Source organism: Durio zibethinus, chromosome 6, assembly GCF_047325235.1.
Source record: "Durio zibethinus cultivar Kanyao isolate XHJ-2024 chromosome 6, ASM4732523v1, whole genome shotgun sequence".
Lineage (NCBI taxonomy): Eukaryota > Viridiplantae > Streptophyta > Magnoliopsida > Malvales > Malvaceae > Durio > Durio zibethinus.
The window spans coordinates 34,658,130-34,668,753 of NC_143167.1; the positions used below are offsets into that span (position 1 = coordinate 34,658,130).

Here is a 10,624-nt window from a genome sequence, read left to right on the forward strand (position 1 = left end):
TTTCATCTTAAACTTTTTGCAAAAGTCAATTTTTTTTTTCTCTTTTGAAAAATAAACTTTGTCAATTTGGGTGAAAATAAAGGGATAATAAATATTTTTAGTACATAATAAAACTATAATATTGTTTAATATGAAAACCAAACAATTAAAAAGTCAAGAAATAAAAACAATGGCATGAAAAATAAAAAATGTTAATAATTTTAAGAAACAAAAATTATTTGGGCAGAAATAAAAGCAATGATGATGTGATGTTTTTTTTTTTTCATTTGCCAAATACGATGGTAATGGAAGGTCCAATTATTGGTGCAAAAGGATAAATTCATGGTTATGTCTCGACAATATGAGTACCCGACAACTTTTTAGCTTGAATTTTAACTTTTTTTTTTTGTCAAAGAAATTAAAATTTACTATCTACAAGATAAAATTATCCCTACTACTAGCAAAAATAAACAATCTCTATTTTAATATTATTCATGTATTTTTTTTTTGTTTTAAGTAAAATCTATACTATTATAAAGTAATTTTTGACTGAATTTAATGTCATGAATTAAATTATACTAGAAAAAATTATAAAAAAATCAAATAACATTACTTTAAAAATATGTATATCTTTTCATCTTGAAAAAAAAAAACTAGTCATCTTTTTTAAATTTTTTATTTAATAAAGTACATGCACGAAATTCTAGTAGTATTCTGGTAGCGTATTGAATCATGGCCTTAAACAAGATTGGGCCAAGAGTTTGCAAAATAGGGGTTCAGCCTTCACAAAGCTTTGAGAGTTGAGACCCATCATTAGTATATCAATTGATGAATAACTTTTACTTGAGCCCCAAGCAAATTTTCTTGGGAAATCCGTTTTCTTTGGTTACCCTATGCCGGGAATCAATATATTTGTTTAGTTTAGAAGCTCTTTAGCCTTTAAACTTTTTTTATAGCCTATATCCTATGTTTTGACTAAGCTTGCTACATAGAAAACTACCTCCTTTTCATAGGAGGAAGAATAATGGCGGAGTTGAAAGGGATAGAGAGTCCAGAAGAATACAAGGAGATATACTGGGCTGCTCTTTGTGTTGCTTCATTGAAGCATGAGAAATTAAGCAGTGAAAATGCGTTGGCTTTGCATGGGATGAAAACCAAGTTTGCTCGTCAAATAAGAGCAAGAAGAGACAAACCCAAAGCGCAAAAAGAGTCAGATAATCTAACTGAAGAAAGAGTCAATGCACAAAATCTGCCTGGAACCCCAAATTTATTCCTGCCTTTAAGCAGTTACTTTCCACCAGATATCCCTTCAGTGCCATGTCTTAATGACCTCATTGGAAGGTGCAGCAAACCATTTGAGAAGCAGCTGACTGAAAGTGATGTGAAGGTTAGTCAATGCAGGCTTTCAATCAACAAAATTGATGTGGCACATGCTGTGATGCCATTGTTGAAAGAAGAAGAGGATTCTAGTGAAGGGATTCCAGTGAAAGTTTATGATGCAGATGGGAAAGAGTACCCAATGACGTTTATAACTTGGTCATTCAAACTTCATGTCCTCAAAGAAGGTTGGATTAACTTTTGCAATGATCATAGCTTACTTGCACACCAAGATTTTGTTACATTGTGGGTGTTTAGGAACCTTCAAACAGATGATCTTTGCTTTGTGATCACTTCAAGAAGATTGGAAGTGTTTGAAGCAATTAAGAGGAGAAGGCTGAAATAGAAATGACGTTGAGCTGAGATGCTAACAGTCTTGTATCAGGTTTTGATTATATGTGCTGGTTTTTGGTATATTAGGATTAGGAAGTTGCAAGCGTTTGAAGCAATATTAAGAGGAGAAGGCTGAACTAGAGTTGATTATATACACTAGTTTCTTGGTATATTAGGATTAGGAAGAGGCAAGGCATAATGCCTGGAGTATTTTATTTTATATAAAGTATGTTGGAAATATTAAGGGGAAAGATGGTAAAGGGGAATACCCTTTCTGGAATTTCTATATATCAATTAAACTAACTATTATTATTTTCATAGTTTGATGCTTGTTGTAAGTTTGTTTATGATACATTTCAGTTACTGGCCTATCCTCTTGTGTAATTAATCTGCAGCAACAACATTAATAATATAGGCTGAAATGTCTATCTTATTACTCTTGGTTAGCACAAATCATTTGTGAAAAACAAGAAATTGCTCATGTTCTATTTCCCGCTCTAGATAACAAATAATGTGCATCTCTGTCACAAGATTGTCTTGTTTCTGATCTAGTTAGTAAATCTGATTTTGCATGCTTCTTTATCAGTAACATATTGATTCAATCTAGCACTTAAATTCTATTAACTACACAGCTTAGCATAATGGATAATGGGTATTTTTTTTCCCTTTTAAATTCTACTAACCCCTGATTGGTTGCTGAGGACTAGTGCCCCTTAATGGGAAAGTCTTACAAGGCTTAGATTTTTGCACTCAATTCAATGCTGTTTGGAGTTAGTAACTCATAAATTCTTTATAAATCTTTGTAAAGATAGACCAGAACAAATGAACATAAGTTAACTCTCCTCTTTTCCTCTTATATTGCTTCATGTGCATTAAAAAAGAGTATGGACTGAAACTATACAGAGAAAGATGACAAAAAAAAAAAAAAAGAGAGAGAGAGACCGAATCCTTGTTCACATGATGTAAGATTAGGATATAATTTAGTAATTAAAAAAAAAAAAAACCTACTACAAGTAGTGCTTAGATAATCTAAGATTGGGATTTAATTAGTTAAACAATCAACAATGATCCAGTTAGTCCAGTGTATCTTAAACAACAAAGTAAATCTGAAACATTTTTTGACATGAACTGGGCCTGGAGGACAAAAGTGAAATCAAAGACAAGAGGATGGGGCAAAAGTGGAAATTAGCTAAAAGATTTTGGACATGGGATAAAAGAATAAAATATGTATGGTATGATAGCGGCAATACGAATATATATATATATACACACACACACACACGATTATCACATGGCAGGTAATTTAGAACATTTACTGCCATTTTTCAGTGTTCTGCTCTCGTTTACCTATGCTTGTGATGTGCAGAGACAACCTTGGCTTTGGTTCTTTTGATCTTCTCTGTCTTCATTCAGGTAACTTCCTCCTTCTCTCTTCTCTCTATGTTACTGTTCATATATATAGTTCTTAAGTGTTGTGTTTTCTGCCGTTTTTTTTTTTTAATTTTTTTATTGAATCTGTGGAGTGTTTTGATGAAATTTATTGATTATTGAAAATGGGTTTCTGGTTTTGTTTGGATCTAATTATGAATTTTAGTCCAAACTGATTCTGGGTTTGATTTTATTTTCTTAATATGCTCATTTTTTTTAATTTTGATTTCCTTGATTTTGGTTAAGAATGGATCTGGATTTACCTTTTTATGCTGATAAATGAATATGGAAAATAAATAAATACAGGATTCTTGGTCTCATGCTCTTTTCTTTTGACCCATCTCCTTCCTCTCAAAAAAAAAAAAAAAAAACTTTTTAGCTTAATTAGTTAAGTTTTGTACTTCCTTCAGGACTATTATCACGGAGAATTCTATTTTTTTAAAATTTATTTGTTTTTCTTAGCTTTACTTGGCGAATAAGTGGAGCCTTGTTGTTGCTCTTGGATCATATGGATATTTTTGGAGTAACAGTTCTATATGTTGTTTTATGTAGTCACCTATTTCCGTTTCTGAATAGTAATCTTTTGTACTGCTTTCTTCAAGTTTTTGGTAAGTGTAGACTTTAGAGTAGTCAGAATTCTGTAAATCTATGTGATGATTTACTAGTTGATCACAGCATCCTTTCGGTAGCCTTTGGCTTCCATAATATTCTTGTTTTTGTGTTTCTCCATTGATTTCCTTTAACCATTTTTTCTAACATTAGAGATTGGTAAGACTAATATGAAAATGGGTTTGTTAAATTCTGGTAGATTGAATTCGGATTGAGCCTAAAGTTCCTCTTTTTGGAGGCCATCTCCAAAGATTAATGATTTTTGTTTGATTTTTAAGATTTGTATATGTGGTAATATTATTTGGAACTAAGTTTTTTTTTTTTTTCTCCTTCTTGATAAATGTGACTTTAATGCAGGCATTTAAGTTTAAGATGGTTATAGCATGAGTTGAGGTTGTATTACATATTTTATGATGGATGGTCTGTAGAGAGGATTAGCAGAGGTTATACTTGAACCACAGGAATATACTGTGAATCAATAGAATGGAGGATGATAATGGCCTTGAGCTTAGCTTGGGTCTTTCTTGTGGTGCATCATCTGCCAAATCCAAAGGCAAAATTAGTAGCTCTTCAGATACTGGGGCAGAAGAAGGCGATAGAGGCATCAAAATAGTGGATGACTTTAAAAACTTTCTTCAAGCTGGAAGCCAGAAACAGGACCCCATTGTGGGTTCTCAGAGAATTGATCCAGTGAAACCTTCAGAAAACATCTTTAACAATCTTTCCAAGGCTGCTGGTGATGCAGAAGCTTCTGCGAACTTGAATGGTAGAGGTCTCTGGGATACAAACAGTAAAAGGTCTGCTGAAATCGAAGAAGACAAGTGGTCAGAAGTAGGTAGTAAACGTAAGGTGTTGTTTGATGAGATGAACAATCCAAAGAAGCTTGAAAGAGATGCTCATCATACTGATTTTCATGAAAAGTCCAAAACATCACATATGTCCATAACGACAGAAGATGGCTCCACTGCTGAAAATGAAGACGTGGCAGAGTCTGAAGTTGAGGGTTTGACCTCAAGGTTGGTTTCACGCCATGATGATGGGGCCAAGCGATTTATTGGAGTTAGCAGTTCTTCTGAGGTGCCTAACGAGGTTAAGCTTGGAAACTTGACTTATAGCAACCCATTCCCAGTTCAATCCGTAACTGTCATGAATGTACCTTTCTCATTAACTATGAAGGATTCCAACTCTGTTGGAACCCCCAGTTCATCAGGTCACATACTACCTGGCATGATACAGATTATGCCTACTGGAAATAGTGAACGGTCTGGGGTCCAGCCTGTGAATCCTGGAAACTTGCCAGTTATGTTTGGTTACTCAACTGTCCAACTTCCACTGTTGGATAAGGATAATCCCTGGGGAATGGTCTCTCTCCCTCCAGAGGTCCACCCATCATATGCTGGCAGAGGTCTACCTAATCCAGATAAGCACAGTGATGGATTGAAAATATCACAAGGTATCTCTTTCTCCCTGTGCTTGGAGAAAAGAATTAAGGAAGGGGCAATTAATGGGTTTAATGGATGGTATGATCTGTAAATATGCTACTATCTGTTTCTTCTACTCTTTATGGAGAGCTCTGATCTATCGTGATCTTGATTTATATTAAAAGAATGATATATAGTTTGTGCATCCTGAAACTTTCTTGCCCAGATAAGAAATCAAGATTAATAAGTGCTGTTGAATATTCTTGAAGCAAAAGCAAACTGAGCTACTGTCCGTCTGTCTTGGTATAACCTAGTACAAAGAACCTTGAAGGAATTTTTATATTATACTTATTTCAGCATTGAATTCCAAGTATTTATCTTTTCAGATTCATGCTGCCAATGATTTTCAAATTTTTTATATGTATGTTATTTTGACCTCTAGCATTAATAATCAGTTGATCACTTGTTAATTAGGAATACTATTTTACTTTCATGTTATTATCATCAAGGCCAATAGTTGTTAATGAACTTTCCCTTTGTTCAATGTAGCTTCCACGCATACAATTGCACTCAATTCCTCTGAGGCTGCAAAATATGATGGCAGGACATTCGAACGAGTCAAAGGTGAAGGTGAACGGCATGCCACAGAGGAAGGCTTCTCTACTCAGGCAGAGGAAGATGTAAAAGGAAGCAGCATGAATCTCAGAGCAAATGCTGCATCTGATCGACCAACAGCAGAAGGCCTACCTCATGATTTTTCAGCCATAAAACCTGGTATTGCTGCAGACCTGAAATTTGGGGGATCTGGTTCTTATCCAAATTTACCATGGGTTTCAACAACAGGAACTGGCCCACACGGTAGAACTATTTCTGGCGTTACTTACAGATTCAGTGCAAATCAGGTAAAGATTGTTTGTGCTTGTCATGGTACCCACATGTCCCCTGAAGAGTTTGTTCGGCATGCCAGTGCAGAGTGCACCAATCCAGATAATCCAGATAATAACAATGGTTTGGCAACATTTCCTAGTACCAATCCTGCTGCCTCTGCTCAGAGCTGAAGTGTAAAATCTTTCTTCAGCCCCATAACATACATGTCTCAAGTATGACTTTGCTATGGCCTTGAATACACTAGTGAGGGTCCTTTACTCACTGAATTTAGTTATTTGTTTCCCTTCCGGTTGTATTAGTTGCTGCAGTTAAATACTGCATTTGTATGTAATAATTTCTAGCATCTTTTCTTTGTCAAATAGCAATGTTTAAACCATTTTACTTCTGTAGTAGCAGTTCCTTGAGAAAAGCATTTTCTTTTTGTTGTATTTTATTTGCCAGCAGTTTAAGCTTGAGATTCTGACATGCTCTCTCATACCGCAGAAAAGGAAATTTCTCAACCACTATGGTATATATGGATGTCTTAGGTTTTTATGATACTACTTTTGAATGCTAAACATGTATGCTGTCAGTTGGCAGAATGAGGAGTTCATGGTTATTTAAAGGGTTCGGTAGGGCTATAATCTGATTGGATTCATCATTCACCAGCTTCATATTATCCTTTCACACCTTATCAATCTTGAGCAGTCATTAAAGTGAAGAAGTCGTGACTTTGGAAATTAAATGCATTATACCTTAGAAACTTTTCACATTGCAGCCAAGTTTTATGGCATACAACCATTAGGTTGGAGCCTACTGCCTAAGAGATAGGATTTTATATTTTTTTTACTATTATCTCATCTCAGCATAAACTGTTTCATAGAATTCATTTTCAGATTGACAGACAGGGTGTGGTTCTTCAAAGCCAACTGGTAATCGTATTCTTGTCATCATCCAGTGCTTTTAAGCAATAATAGAAACAGAAATTAAGTTCCTAGTTGGAGAAGCAGATGGATTTCTTCAAGTTTCCTTTTCTTATGTCATGACTCCAAGTAAACATCACAGCCTCACTAAAAACAACCTATATTTTATTGCTCCTTTACATTTTTATATATACATGTGCATGCATACATAATGTAATATTATATTCTTTTTAAAGAAGACCAAATTTAGTAAACATATATAAATTATATAAAGTTCATGCATGTTTAGACAGTGATTTTTTTTTTAAAAATCAATCAGAAAGGTTGGCTTGTCTGATTCTAGGTTGGTTTAATGAAGATTAGTAGGATACAACCATGACTTTCCAAGAATTTCTCCCATTTGACTTGGTGTTTATATATTAGACGAAAATTTTGATAATGGATTTCTGAGTCTTTTAGCTGGCTATATCAGTTAATGGGCTCACCTAAAACAACCTAACTTAAAGCAGAGTAGACTAGACGCAACCCCTTGGCAGGCCTTGATATTCCTTGATGTCAAAAGTAGACTCGGTTGGATCTTTGATATTCCTTTCACAGCCAACAAGGAAGGATAAACCTTTTCTTTTTGAGAAAATAAAGTGAATATTTCCTCGTGTTATAGAAGCGAAGGGAATATCAAACAGTTTTATCTGATGAAAATTTATTTGGTTTCATGATAAGGCACACAGTTTGATCTGAGAAGATTTTCTCATCCTCAATTGGATCTCTGCTTTCACTAAAAATGTTAAATGCATTACCTGTTGCAAGTTTCGCAATGATGTTTTTATATAGTTAGAAAACATGTAATGTAATGGAAAACAAAACCTTTTTAGTTTGTTATCATGGATGACATCATATTTTTTTTTTGTATTGCTATACAAGAAATTTAAGCCCACCAGGTTAGAGGCCAAAATTTGTATTTTATCAAAAGCCACTCCACCATGTCATCACTTCTGAAATTTTCACAATTAAAAACCTCCATTGCAATATAAAATATGGGCTGCAAATACAGCCTAAAAAGAAAGAAAGCAAACTGACAAACAAGAAGGATACCCTTTTGGGGGAGTGACATGTTAGTCAGGACCATGCATAACAAACCCATATCAAACTACCCCCACATGGACTATTAAAAGTTCTGCTGGGAAAATTTTACATTTTCCAGGTGAAATACCAGCAGTAAAGCATTAGAATTCCTGGAATTTTGAGATACAAATCCTCCAATGAATCGATTAAGGGTGATTAGTTTAGTCCTTTTTTTCCTGCTTTTCCTTGTCGATGCACAACCGTCTAGTGGGAATGATGCAACTTCAGGAGATGCTGCTTCAAATTTCCAACCAAGCCCTGCGGTTGTCATAGGTATTCTCTGTGTCATGTTTGGTTTAACACTTTTCCTGCTTGTCTATGCCAAATTCTTTCACAGGGGGGCAACAGTTCATGGTGATCATCACCTTGGAATACTGCATCGAACAAGCTCTCGGTTCTCTGGAATTGACAAGAAAGTTATAGAATCACTTCCGTTCTTTAAATTCTCTTCCCTTAAAGGATCAAAACAAGGGCTTGAATGTTCAGTCTGTCTATCAAAGTTTGAAGATACTGAAATTCTAAGGTTGCTGCCTAAGTGCAAACATGCCTTTCACATTGATTGTATTGATCAGTGGCTAGAGAAGCACTCGAGCTGCCCACTTTGCAGACAGAAGATCAACGCTGAGGACCCAACAATCTTTGCATACTCAAATAGCATGCGGTTGTCAACGAGTCAATCTGAACTAAGAGCGGATTCAAACATAGAGCTCTATGTCCAGAGAGAGCAAGAGAATCATGGCTCACCAAGATTCAGCATTGGAAGCAGTTTCCGGAAAACTGAAAAGGGCAAGATCGAAAGTGAAGTTCTAATTCAAGAAGAAGAAGCTGACGATGATGATGATGGGAAGGTCTTCCATAAGTTCAATCACAAGATCATTGTATCTGATTTAGTTTTGAAGAACCGGTGGAGCAGTGTTAGTTCTTCAGACCTGATGTTCTTGAATTCTGAGATGCTTAATGATATGTCGAGCAACAGATTTTCTTCCCTGGAAATAAATGATGAGAAGTTTACAAAAACCAGACCAATTGAAAACGAGCAAGTTATGAAGATTAATAAGGAATTGGAGATAAAGAGATTGTTTGAGAGCAAAGTTAGTTCAATTAACAAAACCAACCCAGTTTCAGCTGCTGGTCTTCCTTCAACATCAAATTCTGCAACCACTTTGACTCATACATCAAGGATTGTTAATCAAACTGAGAAAAGATCAATGTCTGAGATCACTGCTTTATCGAGGTTTAGATATGTCAGTACAAGAAACAGAAAAAGTGAATCTTCATTGTCTGAAACCTACACAAAGGAGGAAAGAATAAGGCGGCTTTGGTTGCCAATTGCTAGGAGAACAGTCCAATGGTTTGCCAATAAAGAAGAAAGGTCTCAACAATCTCAGGATAAAACACAACATTTAGATGTTTGAATCCGTTGATTGAAGTAGAAAATTTCATGTAGATAATTGCATTTTACGCATAATTTCAATAGGCAGAGCTACACATTTCCTTTGATTATTTTCCGTTATTTAACACCAATTTCAGTCTGTTTATTTTGTTTTTTTTCTTGAGGATTTTGTTTCTGTAAAAGACATGTCCAAAGCCATATATAGTAAGTGACAGGTATATTTATTTATCCATTCCATTTTATTATTGTATTTTGCTACATAAGCAACAGCAACCAAAAAGCTACCTTCTTACTTCATCTTCTGCTATGTTTGATGTTTTCTTATCCGCTAATATTTGAAAAAGAATACAATTTTCTGCATTATAATTAATGGAAGATAAGCACAAGCAGCCTGCTCGCCAACCTGGTTTTCTGAATTAAGCATGTTAATTTTTTAAGGTTTCCTCATTTGCAGAACCAAGGAAGCTGGATTTGAGAATCAAATCTGCCAATGATACCACTTCTTTTGTTCAAGTAACATCCCAAAAAAATAATGAAATTTCAAAAGGTTAAATTACCTCAAAATACAGTACAATTTTCAGCCTCACCATACATCAAACAGTTGTGATTCCTAGTAATTTGGGGACATATGGCACAAAATACTAGTTCAATTCTTGGGCTATTACGGTATTAACATAACGCCCCCCCCCCCCCCTACCCCACATCTAAAAAAGAGGAAAAAACTACGCAAAATATTTTAAGCTTTCATAGTCAACTTGCAACAATGGCCGCATATTTGTCCTTTATTTATATAACATTATAGTTTCATTTCACTTTAAAAATACAATGTAATTTCACTGCCAATCAGCGGTCATCTTTCTTTGGGTCAATTGGCATAATCCCACCAAAAAAAAAAATCTATATTGGCGGCGTCTTCTCAGATTCAGTCCCTTTTTTGGTATTGTTTGCCTGTCTAAATCGCTGGCTCAAGAGCTAGTATCTACTTAAAAAACACTTGATCTGCAGCAGTAAGAGTTGACTCCCTCCTTGTCCTGCTTTGCTGAATCTATGGCATCTTTGAAGGTTCCATGCTATTTATTTCAATGGCACATTTTTCTCTACCACTTGATATAATAAAATCAATCACATTTAGTACCAAACTAAACCAGCTTATCTGTTTTTCTTTGTCCATA

General features: G+C 35.0%; 2 protein-coding genes and 1 pseudogene across 3 annotated transcripts; all 3 read left to right on the forward strand.

Moving 5' to 3' along the window:
- The first annotated feature begins 939 nt into the window (after positions 1-939).
- On the forward strand, positions 940-2,074 carry LOC111286747 (putative B3 domain-containing protein At4g03160). Its single transcript, XM_022876921.2, has one exon. The coding sequence runs from the start codon at positions 1,004-1,006 to the stop codon at positions 1,700-1,702; it is 699 nt and encodes a 232-aa protein (XP_022732656.2). The 5' UTR covers positions 940-1,003; the 3' UTR covers positions 1,703-2,074.
- A 901-nt stretch (positions 2,075-2,975) lies between these two features.
- LOC111285793 (ninja-family protein mc410-like) lies at positions 2,976-6,463 on the forward strand. Its single transcript, XM_022875396.2, has 3 exons — positions 2,976-3,102; positions 4,084-5,179; positions 5,697-6,463. Exons 2-3 carry the CDS (start codon positions 4,210-4,212, stop codon positions 6,203-6,205), a joined length of 1,479 nt encoding a protein of 492 aa, XP_022731131.2. The 5' UTR covers positions 2,976-3,102; positions 4,084-4,209; the 3' UTR covers positions 6,206-6,463.
- A 795-nt stretch (positions 6,464-7,258) lies between these two features.
- LOC111285964 (E3 ubiquitin-protein ligase ATL42 pseudogene) lies at positions 7,259-9,737 on the forward strand (annotated as a pseudogene). Its single transcript, XR_016343282.1, has one exon. The product of XR_016343282.1 is annotated as an E3 ubiquitin-protein ligase ATL42 pseudogene (transcript).
- The last annotated feature ends 887 nt before the right edge of the window (positions 9,738-10,624 follow it).

Bases quoted from the DNA above. Each gene is read 5' to 3' on its own strand.
- LOC111285793 (XM_022875396.2), top strand. From the start codon at position 4,210: ATGGAGGATGATAATGGCCTTGAGCTTAGCTTGGGTCTTTCTTGTGGT. The intron at 5,180-5,696 runs GTATCTCTTTCT...TGTTCAATGTAG, and splicing joins TGGATTGAAAATATCACAAG to CTTCCACGCATACAATTGCA.
- LOC111286747 (XM_022876921.2), top strand. From the start codon at position 1,004: ATGGCGGAGTTGAAAGGGATAGAGAGTCCAGAAGAATACAAGGAGATA.